The sequence below is a fragment of the Loxodonta africana genome, chromosome 12, assembly GCF_030014295.1.
Source record: "Loxodonta africana isolate mLoxAfr1 chromosome 12, mLoxAfr1.hap2, whole genome shotgun sequence".
In the NCBI taxonomy this organism is placed as follows: domain Eukaryota; kingdom Metazoa; phylum Chordata; class Mammalia; order Proboscidea; family Elephantidae; genus Loxodonta; species Loxodonta africana.
The window spans coordinates 41844605-41864949 of NC_087353.1; the positions used below are offsets into that span (position 1 = coordinate 41844605).

Below are 20345 nucleotides of genomic sequence, written 5' to 3' on the forward strand. Positions count from 1 at the left end.
TAGAGAAATAAGAGCAATCACACGAATAGATATATGCACACCCATGTTCATTGCAGCACTGTTCACAGTAGCAAAAAGATGGTAATAGCCTAGGTGCCCATCAGTGGACAAATGAATAAACAAATTATGGTATAGTCACATAGTGGATACTACTCAACGGTAAAGAACAATGATGAATCTGTGAAACATCTCATAACATGGATGAATCTGGAAGGCATTATGCTGAGTGAAATTAGTTGCAAAAGGACAAATATTGTATGACACCACTATTATGAGAACTCAGTGAAAGGTTTAGACACAGAAGAAAACCTTCTTTGATAGCTATGAGGACGGGGAGGGAGGGAAAGGGGAATTCATTAATTAGAGAGTAGACAAGAATTATCTTAAGTCATGGGAAGGACAACACACAATACAGGGGAAGTCAGCACCACTGGGCTAAACCAAAAGCTAAGAAGTTTCCTGAACACAACCAAACCCTTGGAGGGACAATGTAGCAGGGGCAGGGGTCTGGGGACCATGGTTTCAGGGGTCATCTAGGTCAATTGGCATAACAAAGTTTATTAAGAAAATGGTCTGCATCCCACTTTGGTGCGCGGCACCTGGGGTCTTAAAAGCTAGCGCGTAGCCATCTAAGATGCATCAATTCGTCCCAACCCACCTGCAGCAAAGGAGAATGAAGAACACCAGAGACACAAGGAAAATATTAGCTCAAGAGAAGAAAGGGGCCACATAAACCAGAGACGCCATCAGCCTGAGACCAGGAGAACTAGATGGTGTACGGCTACCACAAATGACCACCCTGACGGATGCAACAGAGAGTCCCTGAAGGTGCAGGAGAAAAGTGGGGTGCAGAACTCAAATTCACGTAAAAAGACCAGGTTTAATGGTCTGACTGAAACTGGAGGAACCTCAGAAAACGTGGCCCCCAGACTCTCTGTTATCCCAGAACTAAAGCCATTCCCAAAGCCAACTCTTCGAAGAATAGACTGGACTATAAGACATAAAATGATATTTGTGAAGAGTGTGCTTCTTAGGTTAAGTATAAACATGAGACTAAAAGGGCAGCTCCTGTCTGGAGGAAAGATGTGAAGACAGAAAGGGGTAGGAGCTGGTTCAATGGACATGGGAAATCCAGGGTGGAAAGGAGAAATGTGCTGTCACATTACAGGGAGAGCAACTAGGGTCACATAAGAATATGTGTATAAATTTTTGTATGAGAAATTAATTTGAGCTGTAAACTTTCCCCTAAAGCACAATAATAAAAAAAAAAAAAGATGTAAGGAATACACAGTCACTGTGCCAAAAAGAATTGGTCATCATTCAACCATTTCAGGAAGTAGTATATGATCAAGAACTGACGGTACTGAAGGAAGAAGTCCAAGCTGCATTGAACGCATTAGTGAAAAATAAGACTCCAGGAACTGGTGGAATGCCAGTTGAAATGTTTTAACAAAGTTTGAAATGTTTTAACAAAGGGGTGCAAATCTATGCCAAGAAATTTGGAAGATAGCTACCTGGCCAACCTACTAGAGGAGATCCATATTCGCGCCCATCCCAAAGAAAGGCAATCCAACATAATGTGGAAATTATTGAACAATATCATATGCAAGTAAAATTATGCTGAAAATAATTTTAAAATGGTTGCAGCAGTGCATCGACAGGGAACTGCCAGGAATTCAAGCCGATTCAGAAGACGACATGGAACAAGGGGTATCATTGCTGATGTCAGATGGATCTTGGCTGAAAACAGAGAATACCAAAAAGATGTTTATCTGTGTTTTATTGACTATGCAAAGGCATTTGACTGTGTGGATCATAACAAATTATGGATAACATAGCAAAGAATGGGAATTCCAGAACATTTAAATGTGCTCATGTGAAACCTGTACATAGACCAATAGGCAGTTAACGGAACAGAACAAGTGGATACTGCATGGTTCAAAAACAGGAAAAATGTGCTTGATGGTTGTATCCTTTCACCATACCGATTCAATTTATATGCTGAGTAAATAATCCGAGAAGCTGGACTATATGAAAAAGAATGTGGCATCAGGATTGGAGGAAGGTTCATTAACAACCTGCATTATGCAGATGACACAATCTTGCTTGCTGAAAACAAAGAGGACTTGAAGCACTTACTGATGATGATCAAAGACCACAGCCTTCAGTACAGATTACGCCTCAACGTAAAGAAAACAAAAATCCTCACAACTGGGCCAATAAGCAACATCATGCTAAAGAGAGAAAAGATTGATGTTGTCAAAGATTTCTTTTTATTTGGATCCACAATCAACACCCATGGAAGCAGCAGTCAAGAAACCAAATGATGTATTGCATTAGAAAAATCTGCTGCAAAAGGCCTCTTAAAGTGTTAAAAAGCAAAGATGTCACCTTTGACCCAAGCCATGATATTTTCAATTGCCTCATATGCATGTGAAAAAGCAGGACAGTGAATAAGGAAGACTAAAGAATGATGTATTTGAATTATGGTGTTGGCCAAGAATATGCAATATACCACAAACTGCAAGAAGAGTGAACAAATCTGTCTTGGATGAACTACAGCCAGAACGCTCCTTAGAAGCAAGGATGGTGAGACTTCATCTCACATAGTTTGGACATGTTATCAGGAGGGACCAGTCCCTGGAGAAGGACATCGTGCTTGGTAAAGTACAGGGTCAGTGGAAAAAAAAAAAAAATAGAAAGACCCTCAAGGAGATGAATTGACACAGTGGCTGCAACAATGGGCTCAAACATAGCAATGATTGTGAGGATGGCACAGGACCAGGCAGTGTTTCATTCTGTTGTGCACGGGATGGCTATGAGTCGGAACCAACTCGATGGCACCTAACAACAACAACCCCCCTCAGGGTTATAGGCAGGGAATGTTAGGGACCTCACATTTGTATAATGCTTTATAGTTTTTTTTGTTTGTTTGTTTGTTTTATAGTTTACAAGGGGATGTCCCAAGCATTCTTCCATTTGCTCTTCTCGCAACAAACCTGCAATGTAGATCCTCTTTCACAGATATGGGAACATTGACTAAAATCTTCCTCTCTTGACTGCTAGACTAATGCTCATTTCCGTTGCCTTAGCTCAGATGACCAGCTCCTCTTACATTGATGGCTGCAGTGGCCTCCTCCTCCCTAGCCTTCACTTACCCTCAATCCATTCTCCACATATAACCAAAGTGGCTTTTCTGTAACATATACCTGATCACATCATTCTTCTTAAAACTCATAAATGGCTTTCCATTACCTTTAGAACAAAGTCTGGACTCCTTAGAGAGGCTTGCCATGTCTTCCACATGCTGGGTCTCACCTGCCCCTCCCTACTGTACTACTCCCAAGCTCCACTTCAACATGTTAGGCATTGTTCAGTCCTCTGAACCCAAACAGTCACAGCCTACCTTTAGGCCTTTGCAAATACCGTTCCTTTGGCCTGAAACACTCTTGCCTCTTTTGCCATCCTTTCACCTGGCTAATTCTTATTTATCCTTCAAGTATTATCATAGATGTCCCTAATCCTGAAAAGCTTCCCTTACCCCTTAATCACAAGGTAAGGTGCCTATAACAGGGCACACCTTGGGTGGCTACCTGGTTTACAACCAATCCCTTCAGAGGCTATGCCCAAACTTACCCCTTTCTTTTGGAGACACACTCTTCTCTTCTTCATGATATGAGATCAAATGGGAGTTGCCACCTTCTTACATGAAACCTGCTTTTGAATAGTGGGCACATGATCCAAGCAGGGTCCATCATATTACATTGCTCTCTGGGCCTCAGTGATTGGCCCAAAGTGTGAGCATTTGGCCCAAGCTGGGCCAATCAGTGTCTTCTCAAAACTTTTTAAATAAGCTGAGAGGAACCCTTTCCTCTTTGGAATGTGTAAAGATGATGCTGGGAGAATGTAAACTAGACTCACCAGAACCACCTCCCCACATCTCCAAGCTGGGTCCCTCTGGGGAGATCCCCTCCTGACTAGGCCTTAGCCAAAGCTAGGCTCTGGATGTAGGGACACTCAAGGAGGTAGGCTGAATAATGAAACAGAGATGAGAAACAAGATATGATCACTCACCCTGAGCTGCTTTCAGAGGAAGGTCCAGCCATATGAAAGAGCTGATGCCTCCCCCTCCACCATCCTCCTACTCCTGAACCCCCATGGCGTTCCCCCTGCTTTCTCTGAGGTCCCTCATGCCTTGTTGTGCCTGTTCTCTCATGCCACAGGCCTCAAACCCTCTATGGCAATCCCGGGGCTCCACCACTGTGTCTTCAGGAGGCCGTTTTCGCTGCCCGTCTTGCAGGCATGAGGTTGTCCTTGACCGACACGGTGTCTATGGCCTGCAGCGAAACCTTCTAGTTGAGAACATTATCGACATTTACAAGCAGGAGTCATCCAGGTGAGCTGCGGGGGGCTCTTGCTTCTCTGAAGGCCAGGGCCTGGGACACAACCAGGGAAATCATCAGGGCCAGAAGGGAGGAATCAAAACAGTCAGTCCTCAGTTTAGAGAGAAGACTGGACCCAGAGAGGGAGAAAGACTTGCCCCGGGTAACTTTCACCTCCTGGGAGAGGATGGCATTTCACCCTCCACGATTTCCTCCTGCAATACAGGTTGTTCTTGGATCCAGGCCTCCTCTATCTATTCCCCGAACTAAAAGCATTCTGGAAGGCCCCCATCTGCCCAGCCACAGAGCACAATTTTGGGTCCCACCTCTCCATGGTCTGGCCCATGACCCACCTGCCCCCCTCCCCACCCTGTCCTTCTCTAGGCCACTGCACTCCAAAGCTGAGCAGCACCTCATGTGTGAGGAGCATGAAGATGAGAAGATCAATATCTACTGCCTGAGCTGTGAAGTGCCCACCTGCTCACTCTGCAAGGTCTTTGGTGCCCACAAGGACTGTGAGGTGGCCCCACTGCCCACCATTTATAAACGCCAGAAGGTATCAGGCAGGGAGGGAGCAGGTATCTAGAGGGTGGGGGCATAGCACAGGGTCTCAAACTTCAGACTCTTATTCTACTTGAAGTCAGGTAAATCAGGGCTAACGTCCCAGCTCTATCCTTAACTCACTTGACTTCTCTGACCCTTGTTTTCCTCATTTAGGAAAATGAGGATAAAAGTACATATTTCTGAGAGTTGTCATGGGGATAAAATTAGATAATGGATGAAAGCACTTTTCAGAGACAAAACTAGATTCTGTATAAGACATAATTTTTTAATCATATTGGTAAGCATAAAGGAAATCTCCAAACTTGAGTGAGGGTGGAAAGGAGGCAGTAGTGAGCAGGAAACAGAACCCTGAGTGGTAAGCACAGGAAAGGCAGCATCCCAGAGGGCAAATGCTGGCACTGTCCCTCAAAACCCTTAAAAGGCGGGAGACCTAGATCGGAGACTCACAAGACTAAAGTGGAATCCCACAGCTAAAGTGGTTGGTTGCACCACCTGGCTTTTGACAAAAGCAAATACTGTACAAATTATCTCTGGAGGAAAGCATCCTGAGTTAGGCACTTGGGTTTTCCATAGAGTAAGATCAACAAAATATTAGCTCACAATTGAACATACACAAAGAAATGTACTCCATGAGTAAAATCGGAAGAAAGAAAACAACAGATTTAGACCCCCGAGGAATTCAGATATTGGAATTATTAAAGAATAGAAAACCACTATGTATAAAATGCTTTTAAAAAGATGGAATTTAAAAAAAAGCAATAATAGACTCTCAAAAATGATTGTGCAGATTTGACAAAGAACCAAAAAGAACTTTTAGAAATGCAAATATAATTGTTAAAATAAAGCACTCAAAGGATGAATAAAATGACAGACTTCTCTAAAGAGAGAATTAGTGGACAGGAACAGAGGACTGAAAAAATTACCCAGAATGCAGCACTGAGAGATGAGAAGGTTAAGAATGAGAAGGTCTAACATATATTTAATCAGAGTCCCAGAATGAGAGAATTAAGGGCACGGAGAAGAGGCAATAGTATCTAAACAGATTATGGCTAAGAAATTTCTAGAACTGATGAAAGGCAGAAACCTACAGATAAAGTACCTAGTAGTACCTGGCTTGTAGTGGATATTCGGAGAATGTCTAGTCCTGTCTCATTTAGTAATGGAAGGCATCCTCTCTCCACCTCCTTCTAGAATTCATAGGATGTGCTTCCATACTTCTTGGATGTTTCCACACCCCCTAAATCTCTGTAATAGCTGCCCTGAAGATGCCCTGATAGTGCAGTGGAGGGCGGGAGTCTTGTCCTGGGCAACCCTGGCTGGGGCTGGAGGGGTGCAGCCTAGGCTAGGCCCTGCAGCCCTAAGTGCTGGCCTGTGTGTGGCAGAGTGAGCTCAGCGATGGCATCGCCATGCTGGTGGCAGGCAATGACCGTGTGCAAGCAGTAATCACGCAGATGGAGGAGGTGTGCCAGACCATTGAGGTGAGCCTGGGCCTGGAGGGAGGAGGGAGTGGCCACTGGCTGACCTGGAGACCCTGGGCTCCCAAGAGAACTGCCCCTCTCTGCCCTTCTCTGACCTCTGCTGGTTGGTGAGTTTCTGGGCTCCCAGAGATGAACCACACAAGTAGTGGGATGTACTTAGCTAAGCTGCAAGGTTTGAATCCCAACTCTTCCACTTACTAGCACTGTGATTTTGGTAGTTACTTAACTTCTCTGTGCTTTGGTTTTGTTGGGTCTTACTGTATGAAACAGTGATGATGATAATTCTGTAATAGCTACCTAGTTGATTCTTTGTGAGAGCACTTAGTGAAGTTGTTTTTGAAAAGATCTCGGAATCAGCAGCCCCTGGCTGGAGTTTTGGCTCTGCCACTAAATTGTGGTGTGACCATGTACAAGTCATTTTCCTTCTTGGCTCTCTGTGCCTTCAATTAAGTGGGGGGCTGGGCAATGGACAAGTCGGGGGGGACTCTCCCAGCTGTGGGGTCTCAGCCATACCTCCCCTCATCCTTGCTCCCCATGTTCCAGGACAACAGCCGAAGGCAGAAGCAGTTGCTAAACCAGAGGTTTGAGACCCTGTGTGCGGTGCTGGAGGAGCGCAAGGGCGAGTTGCTGCAGGCGCTGGCCCGCGAGCAGGAGGCGAAGCTGCAGCGTGTCCGCGGCCTCATCCGCCAGTATGGAGACCACCTGGAGGCTTCCTCTAAGCTCGTGGAGTCCGCCATCCAGTCCATGGAGGAGCCGCAGATGGCGCTCTACCTCCAGGTGGGCCCTGGGAGGGACGGCAGCAGGGCCGCTTAGTGGCTGGAGTGGGGGCCTTGGCACCTAGAGACTTGGGCTCTAGCCTTCTCTCACCCCTACTTACTCCACGACCTTGGGCATGTCACCGCTTCTGAGGTTGAAATTGGGATATATACCCCTCCTACCCCGCGGAAGGGAATGTGAGAGCCGGCTTTGGCAGGGCTGAGCGCAGTGCTTACTCTTACCCTCCTTTTCTTCCCTGCAGCAGGCCAAGGAGCTGATCAATAAGTGAGTCGGTGGAGCGGGAGGGGAAAGGAAGGCCCGGGGGCTCCCACTGGCAGGGAGAGATTCAGGGTGCTCGGGTGTTTCTAGCTGAGCCCCTGCGGCCGCTGCAGGGTTGGGACAATGTCGAAGGTAGAGCTGGCAGGACGGCCGGAGCCGGGCTATGAGAGCATGGAGCAATTCACCGTGAGCGTGGAGCACGTGGCCGAAATGCTGAGGACCATCGACTTCCAACCAGGTGAGGGAGAGAGGGAGGTAGGGGGCGGCGGGCTCGAGGGCTGGAAGTCCAGACCCTCAGGGTGGAGGTCAGGTGGGGCACTACGGCCAGAAAAGCAGGGACTCCACCTCACTGGGGCTTCCTTGCCTAGGCGCTTCGGGGGAGGAAGAAGATGAGGAGGTGGTGTTGGACGCGGAAGAAGGCAGCGCGGGGCCAGAGGAAGAGCGGCCGGACAGTGAGTGTGGCCCGACCCGCATGGGGGCGGGAACTGGCAGGCACGCTCCTGTCCGCTCCTCCCATGATGGCGCTCCCTGCGGCGCCAGGAGCCTCTTGGAGCAACCGTTCATGTTAGGTGCCATCCGGTCCCTCGAACCTGAGAGTGGTGCACCCAGCGCGCATGCATGTACACTTTCTTTCCCGCCCGCCATTCCTTTGGGGCTTTGGGAGACCAAAGTCGGGGAGAAACCCAGGTTGGGAGGGGAAGGGAGTGAACTGCTTTTCGGGGTTCCCTCGTTCCTTTGGAGCATCCTGCCACCAAGCTGCTTTTCCCAGGCACAGGCCTCCACTGATCCGACCCCTATTCGGGAGCCCGCGCTCCCTGGGCCTGGCACTCGGGTACCAGAGATCTGCGCAGAGACCAGCGGGCCACCCAGCTCGGCGCCCCGCCAGGGGAAGGGGGCTCAATAAAGGACTTTTGCGTCCCAGACCCGCATCTCCTTTCACCCCCACTCCCTCAGCATCCGCTTCGAAGGCGACCCCCACCACCATCCCGCCTTTCCCAGAAAGTGGGACCATTTGGGGGCAAAGGTGGAATGAACCCCTACTGGGCAGCTCTTTGATGTCAGGTGCAGGCTTGCAAGCACAGAGCCTGGGAAGAGGGTCGAGGTGGTGTGGTGGTGCTGGGGCTTCTGAGTTCCCGGAAGGATCGGTGGCAATGGCAACTCCAGGAACCTGGCTGAAAGCCCTCCTGCAGCACTTAGTTCCCTCCCGCCGGCCTGGGAGGCCCCACTTTTTCTCCCGGTCCCCACCCTGCTGTGGTTCCTCGCGCCCCCATGACAGAAGCCGAAGGCTCTTCGGTACTTTTATTAAAAAATAGTAACGCAGAGAGTGCTCAGGATATCCCTGGGCCACTCAGTCCCCGAAGGACTGGGTCAGTTCCGGCCGCACACGTCCCAGCTCTAGGGTTGAGGGATGGGGGGGTCAAGGTTCTCGTGGCCCCGGGTCGGAACAATCACTTGCCCACCGAGTCGAAAACGATGCGGTTCTGCTCGGCGCGCTCCCGCTGACTCTGAGTTCGCGCCAGCTCCAGCAGGGTCCGCAGCAGGTGAAAGGTGAGGTCAATGGACAGCGGGGGGTCGTCCCGTCGCGGCCGTTCTACCGCGGCCAGGGATTCCCATAGGCCGGGCCCCGCGCGGCGCGGGAAACGCTCTGCCAGCAGCAGGAGGAGCGCGCGAGCCCCACCACTCTGGCTCGGTATCCTGGGGCTCCATCGCAGGCTCGGGCCCTGGACCCCGGTTGCCGCCGCCTCCGGGCTCCAGCGGCTGCTCCCCGGCTGCAGTTGTGCCAGGAGCAGCAGCGCCGCCAGCAGCGCCCCGTGCCCCGACTGCCTCATGGTGCCGCTGGCCCTGGACACACAGGGGCAGCGCAGGGTGAGGCGCTCGTTGGGCAGCTGCAGGGGGCGCCGCTCCCCTTCCGCACCAAGGTGGACCCCTCCCCCGCCGGCCCCTCGGGCTGCCGCCCGGCGCTCACAGCCTTCCCTCCTGCCCTGTCCCACCCTTCCTCCCACTTGGCGGTCGCGGCGAGCGAGCTGAGCGCAGTCCTGGTGCTGAGGGGATCTCAGCGGAGGCTCCGAGCCACTCACAGGTTGTCGCAGAGCGTCTGCACGAAGTAAGACGGAGCTCCGGTCTCTGTCCCCAGGGCCGGGCTGTGGGCGCCTTGGGGAGAGCGGGGTCTGTCCCGGGACCGCCGCCAGCCTTATATAGCGCCAGGACTGCTCCTACTGACGTCAGCGAAGAACATCCACTGATTGTAGAAGCAATGACGGCGGCAGCTTGAGTCCCGTGAGCCCCCCGACGGGCGTGCCTTTGGACACACACTTCCAGTCTTTGGGTGAGCGCTGGAAGGAGCGCAGGAATGCGGCACCGCACTCGGGAGAGCGAGAAGGCGGTCCGGGCGTAAAGAATTACTCTGGTACAAACAGGATTCCTTCGCTCTGCTTAGAACAGTCAGCCCGACCCCAGACCAGACTAGCCGGGAGACGCGTCTTCTCTAGCACGCGAAAGGGAGGTGGGACCTAGGGGCTGTCCATGGTGCTGACCTGTTCTCCCCATCTAGAAAGGGCCTTATGCATTGGGAGCCCAGCTATCAGTTTCACAAACTGAGGCAATGAGGGGCGCACCGCTGACACTCAGCTACCACTCTGGGACCCAGCCAGAGGAGAATAAGGCACCGGATCTGTTGCAGCTAAAGTCTGTAGGATCCTTGATCTACTAGTCCCAGAATCTAAATTGTAGGGCTGCCTGATGGAGGCACCATGTAAGAGGGCCTCTGGCCTCAGGGTGGTTTTATACCCCCCCCCCACACACACAGTCCATTTGTTTCTGAGTTTGCCCAAAGTGGTAACTTAGCCAAGTTTAATTTTGCTCTTGGGAATCAAAATAGCAGTATTACATACATTAGACTTTCAAGTTAAGATCACTGAGTAGAAAGTAAGGAAACTTGTGTTCAAATTTCTACTCTGTCACTAGCTAATGATGTGGCCAGTCATCTCACTTATATGAGACTTGGTGTTCTCATTTGCAAAAGAAGATTGGACTTGGTAGTCTCTGGGCTTTCCAGCTCTAGGAATTTTGACTCTCCAATAGTTTTCTGATTAGCCTTACTTGTTGACTGCAGGTCCCAGACTACATACCTAAAAATGTATTCACAGGGTTGGAGGGGTCCCAAAGGGCTGGAGCTACACTAGGGCTGTGTATGTAGAGTGCGGAGGAGGGGCATTTGCTAGGATATGGGGGTGAAATAAAGGTGCCATGATCAAGACAGTTAAATACTTAAAAAAAAAAAAACCCGTTGCTGTCAAGTCAATTCTGACTCATAGTGACTCCATGAGTAGAACTGCCCCACAGGGTTTCCAAGGAGCCCTTGGTAGATTCGAGCTGCTGACCTTTTGGTTGCTATAGCTCTTCACCATTGTGCCACAAGGGTTTCCAGTTAAATACTTAGGGAGTGCCTACTATGTGGTGGGTATAAGGCCATTATAATGGTTTTTGTGATTTCAAAAGGAGTCAGTTTACATTTTAAAGTGAAATGGGCCCTCTCAGACTGCTAACCCCATTAAGTTCTGACCAGCAACACAACCTCACAAAAGCGTCGAGGAAGTGGTCTGACCCATTCCAGGGTCAAGCTGAGTCACTGCAAGGCAGAAACAATGGAGTGAGGCACACTTAGAGCTGATGTGCCTTCCAGGACAGGTAGGAGTTCCAGATAACAGCAACACACTGGACAACGGCCAACCTAAGGAACAGGAATGGAGAAGAGGAAGAATAAGGAGGAAGCAGAGAATAGAGATGGGAAAGGAAATGGCAAGTGCAATAGAAAGAAGGGATTATCTCTGAGAACTTCCGGAGTTTAGGTCTCTTTCCTTCAGCCCCTCATGGAGGGACTGTGTGGCTCAGACCAGAGAACCACCAGCTCTGTACAGCTCTGTTATTCACCTCTCTGTCCAGGTCCCTTCTAAATACATTTATCTATCTGTCTGATACCAACTGAGATTTCATACTCCAAAAATGTACTTCCTGCCACATGGAGTGGCACCTCCTTCACTTTACTTTAAATTTACCTTGTTCTAGTTTCAAAGAGTGTTGCCAGGGATCCTAATGTTTAGGATTTGGTTCATAAACCTCCATTTTGTTTAGTTAGGCTATTCATGTAAATTTTGACCATGTCCTATTTGAATAGCTTCATATTTTTTCCTTTTCCCAAAGCCCCCTCACCTCCGATCATTTTAACTACTCATCTTTAGTTCCACTCTATTTTTTATTGTGGTCCAGCAACTACCTTTCTTATTAGGACAAAATGATACTTTGCAGTGGACTAACCTGACCAAGTTCCTACTTGGCTTTTGGGTCTACCTTTCTGTCTAACCTAGGCTGCAGCACCATAGGCACTGTCCCTGAAGATATGGCATCAAAGGTGGAGAACTCAGGTGGCATGGAGGTAGGAGCCATGGAAGCAGCATCCTCCCTAGGAAGATGAAAGAAGGTCAGCAGGTGAGACACTCTGGGCCAGTTTCTGTCAGAGGGAAGAGGTCCTGAATACAGTGCTTGGGAGTCTGAGGAGCTCTGATCAGGGCACAGTGTTCTGATTGGGAGCGTAAAGTAGCTCAGGTTGAAATGAGAATCATTTGTCCCCAGTGGGGTAGGGCTCTGTCCTACCTGTAATGAAGAGGGACCAAGTAGAAGTTGGCTAACTGCACAGCAGGCCAAAGCTGCAAGAGTGAGAAGGTAAAGGTTGGGTGGCTGCCTCCATTACCTGACCCTGAGACTCACTGCCTTGCCTGGCCTCACCCCAACTTCTGTACACAAGAAAAGATGGACAATTGGGTGAGTGCTCCCCTGAGTGGTGCCCACCCTGGTAATTCAAGAGTATTCCTGACTAGGGGATTTCTATATCGGGAGGACCCCCAATCCCTGGCACTTCTGCACCTAGGGAAGCAGGACGCAGGCAGTTGAGGCATCAGCTCTTACATAGTAGTTGGTGACGAGGGCATCAGGGTAATCCTGAGAAGATAGAGAAGGAACAAATGAACACTTTCACTTCCAAGCAGCTCCCACCTCCCACTGTGAATATCACACAAAGATGCCAGCCAGTTCAGAGAATGCGCCCTGCTCCGTGCTCCCCTCGGCTTCTCTCCCCCAAAACTTGCACTCCCACCTTCCTTATCTCTGTGAAGCCCGCCTCGTGCCCCTGACACTGCCAAGCTGCCAACCAGCAGACTGCCCAGCTCACCCGCTGTAGTTTGGCCCAATTGTCCTGGGCTGAGAGTCCGTTGAGTGTCCCTACCAGTGGGAGGAAACAGCCCAGAAAACATGGGGCAAAGCCCCCCTAGGGAAGAAAAATCTCTAAATCCATCCTTTCCCCAACACAGCTCATGCTTCCCAGTTCCCTTTTCCTTCTGCTCACCTGATCCAATAACATCTTCTTTAGTGCATCTACCTTGGTGGTGCCAGGGATGAGCCGATCCAAAACCCTGTACCAGCCTCCTATGACAGGGCCCTGAAAGTAAGCCCCAGACAGGTGGGGAGGTGAAGATACAGTAAGGAGAGAACCTGGCTTTTAAATCACAAATCTCCTCCCCCAGGCATTAGAAAGCAAGTCCCAGGGGAGCACAGACCCAGGAAAAAAGAGGAAGGCAGGTGGCATAGGTGTGAGAAAGAGGCCAAGGGAAACCAATGGATGATATGGAATGCAGACCACTGTCTAATCCACTGGCAGCCCACAACTTACCACAAAGCCACAGCCCAGAGATACCATGGTCAAGGTCCGGCCGGCCTGGTATCCCTGCAGACCCCGACTCTCCACCAGCTGCTGTGAGATTACATCACCCAGGCCCATCAGGGACCCTGTGCAGGGTATACAGGTGTTGTCAGGATATCTCCTGAGGACAGAAATGTTTCCTAATGGTCCTCACTGGACTTCCATTTCACAAAGGAAGCCAGTCTGCAGGCTGAATGAGGCACTTGTGATCTGCACTCTGAGCCCAAGGGCTTAATTCTGGGGGCAAATGACCAGACCCTTCCTGCTACCTGAAGGCTTTCTTCTCCCAAAGGGTGGTGACACCTCATGTGTGTCCTGCTAGAAACAGGGATGAGCAGACCAAGGCCCAAGAGCTTTGTACTGATCAGTAAAAGGAGCTGGAGTCAGAAACTGTAGATAGAAGAAGAGTCCAAGGACCCAGGGGGGCCTGAGAACCACAGACTTCCAGAATTGGAAAGGGCTTTCTAGATAATTTCATCCAAACCCCTTATTTATAGGTATGGAAACAAAGGTCCGGAACCTCACACAACCAGGGCAAGAACCAGTGGCTTGATTCCTGGACAGGGTCCTTTCCAGGACCCCACACTATGAACAGATCACGTGGAAGATGGAAAGGGACCCTGGGTTTTTTCCCCAGCCCAATGTAAGACCCTGACAACGTCCTTTGCTTTGGTTTTGGGGACTCTATTTGTAGAGAACAGCAAGGTTAACTCTTTTTCAAAAACGTAAGTGCTCAAACAGTCCCAGGCAGGACAATGACTGGCTGAGAACTAAGAGTCTCCCCCAAGGAAGAATCCTGGCCACCTCTTAAGATAATCAGCTAAACCCAGACTTCCCCGTCACAACCTTAGACTCAGCTGGCAATGGGTATTAGAGCCATTGTCCCTAGGCCTTTGTACCTGCTTCCCCCCAGCTCCAAGCAGTGGTAATCAGAAACCCACACCCAGAAACCAGGGCAGAAATCACTATTTACAGAGCCCCTCATCAGTTGTGGTGGCGTGATGGCTTCTAGAAAACACACCCTTATAAGGCCACTTGGAGAATGACCATATGACCTCCAGCTCACCTATCTATCTCACTAAGTAATGAGAGCCCCCCTCCAGCCTTGCAGCCACCATGTCCCTGTGCCCTCAATTAGCACTGGGCAAACACATCTCTCATCCCCATTCCTTGGCTGGGGCTGCCTCTGACGTCCATGCTGGCTGTACACTCACTGCTCTGCTCTTCCCCCACATCCTCTGTACAACCCTGCCCAGAGCCACCTAGTCAGAGGCAGCTGACTAAGGCTGGGAGCTAAGGCTGAGGCTGGGCTGGGGCACCCACAGGTGACCTGGGCTGCTGGCCTCAGCTGCTGGCACTCTCAGCCATGGAGCAACTCTGGACCACCCTGGCACACCCAACAAGGCAGCCCTGAATCTCCTGAAGTAGTAGAGGTTCTTCCCATAACACTGCTAGACTGACCTCCTAGAAGGTAAGGGTAGGATCCCAGACGTTGTCGTGCTCTTATTCCCCACCACACTGAACCCAGCCCCTGGCAGGTGCTCACAAAATGAAGGAAAAATTCAAATTTACTGCCTCAATGAACAGGACTGCTCTGGGAAAGGGCATGGAAAACTCTAAGTCAAGCCCAAGGGGTAGTATGTCACACTCAAGGTGTGAGGACCAAGTGGAGCTTGGCTTGTCCCCTACCCTATCCCTGTTGTTAGCATGTAATTCCCTATCCCCTCCCTCGCAACCTGGGGTCACCAGGGTACTAGGGCAGGTAAGAGAGCTGCTGTAACCATGCATAAAGGAAGGGATCGCCCTGAGGAGGATGGGGATGATGGAACAGAAAAGGCAGTCACTTTCTGAATGAGACAAGATGTTTATAGTTTGCAAAGGGCTTTCACGCACTCGATCCTCACAAAAGGTCTGGAAGGTTTAATGATAAGGAAACAGAGGATGAGGTGACTTGGTAAGGAGTGGAGCTGGGACCTGATCCCGGGCCTCGTCTCCAGGAGGAGGAAGAAGGCCAGGCTGCTCCAGGCACAGGTTAGACAGGCTCAGAAGCCAGTTGGCCAGGAGGCTCCTGTGGCTGCTCCTTTGCAGGGGGTTCCTGCCCAAACAAGGCCCAAAGGGCCCCAGAGGAAAGGCACTTCCTGGACTAGGGCACTTCCTCTGTCTTTTACTTCCCAGAACACATCCATCTCTGTTCTTTGTCACCTTGGAGGGAGGGCAGGCAGCAATATTCCCGCTTCTCCATTTGACTGGGAAAGATTCACAAAGAGAGGTGTGTGTTTTCACATTTCATTGCTTGTTTGTCAGCAGTCACAGAGCAAGATAAAGGAAGAGCTGAGATGAAAACTCAAGCCCCTGACTTATAGCCCCACAGTCTTGGAAGCCTCAGTCTTGGAGAGTAAGTTGGATTCCAGGCCTCCCAAACCATGCCCCTAAGCTTGAGTGACTCTGAAGTGATGGGGTAGCAGGAAGGGGTGAGGAGGGGTGTGTAGCTCTGTCACCCCTGCTGGTTCTGTTCTTTTCAGATTGAGCAGTGCCCAAAGGTTCCTCTTCGGCTCGCAGAAGATCAGGTCCCCTGCATTTCTGGCCCAAGGGCTCAGACACTCAGATTCTTGAGCCCACCTTCTCCAACTGGGGGCCCAAACAGACCCAACCACCCAGCCTCTGGACTCTGCCTGGACATATTTGGTTAGTCTGGATAGTCCAATGCTCTAAACCTGGGGGTTTGGCTCGCTTCTGGGGGCTGGGGTTGGAGACCTCAGAGAGATACAGGACACAGGACCATGATGGGGCAGGGTAAGGGGCTGCCAGGCAGTGATGCCCCAGTGCCAGGCTGGGCACAGAGCCCAGCGGGTAGACGCTGGCGTGGTGTGACATCATGCCCCTGGCTAGGTGCCAGTTCTCATGCCGTCACTCACCACCAGATACAGTGGAGTAGGGGGACGTAGGGCCTGCTTCTGAGCACAGATCTATTTGGGACTATCCCCTGCCCACTAGTAGAAAAGCCCCAGCTCCCACATTGTCTTCCCAGGCATGGGTGGGGGTAAATTCCCCATTTCCCTTATTTTGTTCCTCTCCTGGCTTTTATGTGTGGAGTCTTAGATGTAAGAAAACAAAGCATTAATGGAAGATGAGAAGGCAGAGGGGCAGGAAGTGGCTTCTTGAGATGAGGAGCAGGAAGCGTGTCCTTGAATACAGTAGGCTTGGGTGCGCAGGTACAGCTCCTGGCATGGGGCCAGCAGTGCTGCCGACTCATTCCTCCCTTATTAAAGGGCTGCCTGGGATGGGGGCTTGGGCTGGCACACAGCGCAGAAGGAGAGCTATGCCCGGCAGTGAGAGGAGAAAGGGTATCCTCTGGAATTCACACCATCTCTTGGGTGTGAGACCTGCTCTCCATTCCTGGCCTGACCCTCTCTACTGCTTGAAAATAAGATCAGATGGACAGTCCCACAGCTTGTCGCATATTTAAGTGCAGACAAACTGGGGCCAGGCTCAGCACTGAGGTCCCAACAGTCTCAAGCACAGGGCAGTGCAGTGGGGGTGCCCTAGGTTTACTGTCAGCTCCACCACTGACCACGCAAGACGTCAGTGCACATCATCCCCTCGTGCCTCAGTTTCCTTCTGTGATATCAGGTGCTGGACAAGATGGCCTCTAATGCTTACAGAGCGCTCATATCTTGCATTCAGACTCCAGGGAGACCAGTGTCTGAAGGAGCTCATCTGCCCCCACTGCAGGACTGAGTGGGCTAGGATAGGTGGGGCTGGGCCCTGGGCCTACAGAAGACTGGAAGGGCCCACCAAAAAGGAAGATGAGGCTGACTCACTCTCTTCAGAACATGCAGTGGCCCCTCCCCTAGGCTACCTGTTCCTGACTCTGGCTTGGCCAAAACGGGTGAATCAGACACTTCTTAGGAACCATTTCAGATCTTCTTGACTTCACTTATCTCCTACTGTAGCCACTACTGCAGTTCACCTGGAAAGATTCTTGCCTCAGGCCTATGCCACACCTGGGGCTTCACTGTTGATGCCTTACCTGGGGACACTGCAGCAGTCCCACCAGAGCCTATCCACATGCCACCTGGAAGTTACTATCCCATGGAGAGGACCTTTGACTGACGTGGGGTGGGAACTAGTAGATAAAGGGTTCTCCTTTTCTCCGTACTGACAGATACCCCTAAGATGCATTTCAAAGAGCTTCTGGGACAGTCCAAGACATTGAACAACCAGTTGCTCTTAGCAGTGGCCAATTTGATAATGCATCCTTGTATTGGCTCTCCCTCCTTCCCTTCCATGGGATCACTCGCTAACAAAGTATCAGCACAAAAGCTTCAGACTCTGTTTTTGGGGGAACCAAAGCTATTTATTTACCCATGTTCAGCCTTGTGTCAAGTAGAACAAATGAAACCCAAGCACTTCTATAAAAAGAATAGCTTGTTGTGCCTGGGCTGCCAAGACTCATAGAAAGGGCCAACCTCTTGAGCCATTACGTTTATAGAACAGTTTTTGATTTCCAAAGCCTTTTCAGAGCTGTAATCCTGACAACGTGCCTGTTGAACTAAACCTGAGTTCAAAACGAGGCAACTGGGGCCCAGAGAAGTTTACTGACTTAGCCTGCATATGCAGCTGCTGAGTGCTATGGCTCTGAGATTCCAATCTTGGTCTTTGAACACCAAGTTTCCCAATGTGATGAGCTGTCCCATGGGACCTCAGAGACTCCTGTGCTAGAGTCCAAATATGGCTCAGTAAGCTAAATCCACCTCTCCCTTTTATTTGTACTTTGATCCAAATACTCTGAGCAGCAGGGATGGAAAAATCCGAAGGGTCTGGAAAAGCCTGAGAAAGGGGCTACCTAGGGGGCTGCAGGTTGCTTCAGGGCTGAGCTGGAATGTTGGCACACCCTCAAGGAAGACTGAGGGTGTGGGATCAAAGGGCTCTAGCTCAGACATGTTGGAACCCTAGTCCAACCACGGATCTGCACTTGGGCCCTCCTGGAGCTCTAGCTCCTGCCCTCATCTGCAACAGGGAAACCCAGGAACTATCCCTGCCTCCCTATATTTGATGGCCACAAGGGCCCTTCCTGCTGGCAGTCACCAGCCCTGAGGGAATCTGAGGCTGGGCAAAGGGCCCAGCATGTCAGTTCCCATCACTGCTACACAATCCAGTATGAGTCACCACACGCAGCCAGGTGAGTCATGCAGGCTGACGGACACTCTGAGGACAGGACATGGGGTGGCTGGGCACAGGAGGCTGGAGAGAGACCCAAGGAGGGCCAAAAGGGTCCATCCCCTGGCCAGTCACCCAATGAAGTTTCTTGTACTGATGCAGGGCTATACCAGTAACAGATCCCTGTTCTGCCCTGGCTGTCAGTAGCCCCTCTACCTTTGCAACACTCCTACCCCTCCCTAGAAGCCCATGGTCCTCACTAGAGTCCTGCTCCCTTCCTCTAAACACAGGCAAGACTACACCTGAATCTGACCACCCCTTGCACTGCCCCAATGGTCACAGGATCTTCTAATCCTTCCCCCCAATAAAACCTACTTATCCCTGTGCCATACGCGCTTCGGTTAGCCAACCTGCTAAACTGAAGATGTTAACAAATGCAGGTAAGTAACTGGGTTACTTTTGCTAGTTTGCTACGCAATCACTGGATTATGAGTCAAAAAACCTTGGTTAGAATATTGTTTGGGATACATACATAGATGATAAAACTAAGAAGCAAGAATGACAAACTCAGGAATGTGGTTACCTCTTCAGGTGTGTGAATTAGGAAGAGATGCTCAAAGGCTCTCAAAACTGGGTACTGATAAAGGAGTGCTTAGTTTTAATACTATTTAATACTGTATATACATGTCTTAATCATTCTTTTGTATATTAAGATACACTCACGATAAAAAAAATACTAAGGAAAATAAGCTGGGGGTAACAGTCCTGATTTCAGCAACTATTAGGTGTGCGGTCTAATGTGGACTCAAGTAGTCCTAGCTGACAGACCTTTCTGGGGACCCTGAGAGATAATGTGTGTGAAAATGCTTTGCACACTGTAAAATGTTAGAAAAGAGTTTGTTATTACTTCTTACTTTTCTAAGTTGGGGCAATGTCCATCCTCGGCTTTCTGAGGGCTTTACAGATCCCTACTTCACAGCTAGGCAAACTGCATACCCCTCCATTCAGAAAGGCCTTGCTGACCCATCCTCCAAAAGACTGGGGACAGCTTGGAATTAGAGACGCCAGCCCTTAAAAGCGGCTGAACAGAAGCAAGGAATGAGGGAAGTGCAGTGGGACCAGCCTCTGTCTCCCAAATCAACCTGTTCTGGTCCCACTCTGGTCCCAGAGGGACACTCACCGGCTGTCAGGACCTGTACTTTCCATGGGTGAGCAGCCAGGGCCCGCTGGTATGCCCGCCAGAGTGCCATGCTTCCTGTCAAGCCAAAAGGAGAGGGGAGTCACCCCACTGCCCCTCCCCACAATTAAGGAGGCTCCTGACTGTCCTCTTGTGCCCATCCCCTGCTTCCAATCTGTCCTAAAGGTGAGTCTCAGGCAGGAGGGATGCTACCTGGACAGCTTCCTGTCACAGGGGTCGCTTTAGTCAATCAGGGAAGAGAAGACCGTGGCTAAGGAATGCCTGAGTAGCCACCTGCCCTCCCCACCCACAGCCCTGAATCGGGGCCACCTTGGGAGGACAGGCTTGCTCTGGCTTCCGCCCAAAGCCTGGGTCCCCGGAAAGTGAGCCTGGTCGGTCCCCATATGCAGACTTAGTGGGAACCAGCCCGCATCCTTCCTTACTCCATACCGGAAATAGGGCCCGTGACTCCCCGGGCCTGCAACAGTCACATGCCTTGTGAGCGCGCGCTGCCCTTTGTGCTGGTGACCGCGGAGCGCCGAGCCCTCACCACGTGACCTGAGCCGGCCGAGGGACTTCCGCCGCAAGCCCCGCCCCCTCCTCGCGGCTGGCCGCGACGCGGCCGAGAGCCTTTTCTCTGCAGCAGGGGGCGGGGGTCGGCTGAGTCACTAACACCCGTTGGTAGCGGCTCAGCTCGGTCACCCTCTGCATGGGCAACCCCCTTTCCATGTGCATTGCGCTGGGTCTTGGTGTGGGGCCCGCCAGCCATGGTTTCTTCCTGGGTCCCCTCTGCTTCC

The 20345-nt window shown here is 50.8% G+C and overlaps 3 protein-coding genes across 6 annotated transcripts in view; 1 reads left to right on the top strand and 2 right to left on the bottom strand.

Annotated features, from left to right (window-relative positions):
* The window catches only part of TRIM54 (tripartite motif containing 54), a 32347-nt gene extending 23982 nt beyond the window's left edge, over window positions 1-8365 (top strand). Inside the window, exons 2-9 of one of the 2 annotated variants that reach the window (XM_064295156.1) lie at window positions 4224-4396; window positions 4767-4938; window positions 6329-6424; window positions 6968-7201; window positions 7446-7465; window positions 7573-7697; window positions 7828-7911; window positions 8229-8365. In XM_064295156.1, coding sequence (XP_064151226.1) covers window positions 4224-4396; window positions 4767-4938; window positions 6329-6424; window positions 6968-7201; window positions 7446-7465; window positions 7573-7697; window positions 7828-7911; window positions 8229-8245 — 921 coding nt within the window. In that variant the 3' untranslated portion in view covers window positions 8246-8365. Of the gene's footprint in view, window positions 1-4223; window positions 4397-4766; window positions 4939-6328; window positions 6425-6967; window positions 7202-7442; window positions 7466-7572; window positions 7698-7827; window positions 7912-8228 lie in introns of both variants that reach the window. The other variant, XM_064295155.1, reaches the window with a different exon arrangement.
* On the bottom strand, window positions 8072-9288 carry UCN (urocortin). Its single transcript, XM_003411939.3, has one exon. It carries the CDS (start codon window positions 9286-9288, stop codon window positions 8908-8910), a length of 381 nt encoding a protein of 126 aa, XP_003411987.1. The 3' UTR covers window positions 8072-8907.
* Window positions 9289-9432: 144 nt separating this feature from the next.
* MPV17 (mitochondrial inner membrane protein MPV17) lies at window positions 9433-20122 on the bottom strand. 3 transcript variants are annotated; one of them, XM_023550536.2, is made up of 9 exons: window positions 19879-19991; window positions 19552-19626; window positions 13182-13297; window positions 12858-12950; window positions 12684-12779; window positions 12422-12454; window positions 12110-12162; window positions 11807-11918; window positions 9433-11189 (listed from the first exon to the last, which is right to left on the bottom strand). In XM_023550536.2, exons 2-9 carry the CDS (start codon window positions 19619-19621, stop codon window positions 11085-11087), a joined length of 678 nt encoding a protein of 225 aa, XP_023406304.1. In that variant the 5' UTR covers window positions 19622-19626; window positions 19879-19991; the 3' UTR covers window positions 9433-11084. The 3 variants fall into 3 exon arrangements, with proteins under 3 accessions (XP_023406304.1, XP_023406303.1, XP_023406308.1); XM_023550535.2 differs by lacking the exon at window positions 19879-19991 and adding an exon at window positions 19999-20122 and having other exon boundaries at window positions 9434-11189; XM_023550540.2 differs by lacking the exon at window positions 11807-11918 and having other exon boundaries at window positions 9437-11189; window positions 19552-19988.
* Between the last annotated feature and the right edge of the window lie 223 nt (window positions 20123-20345).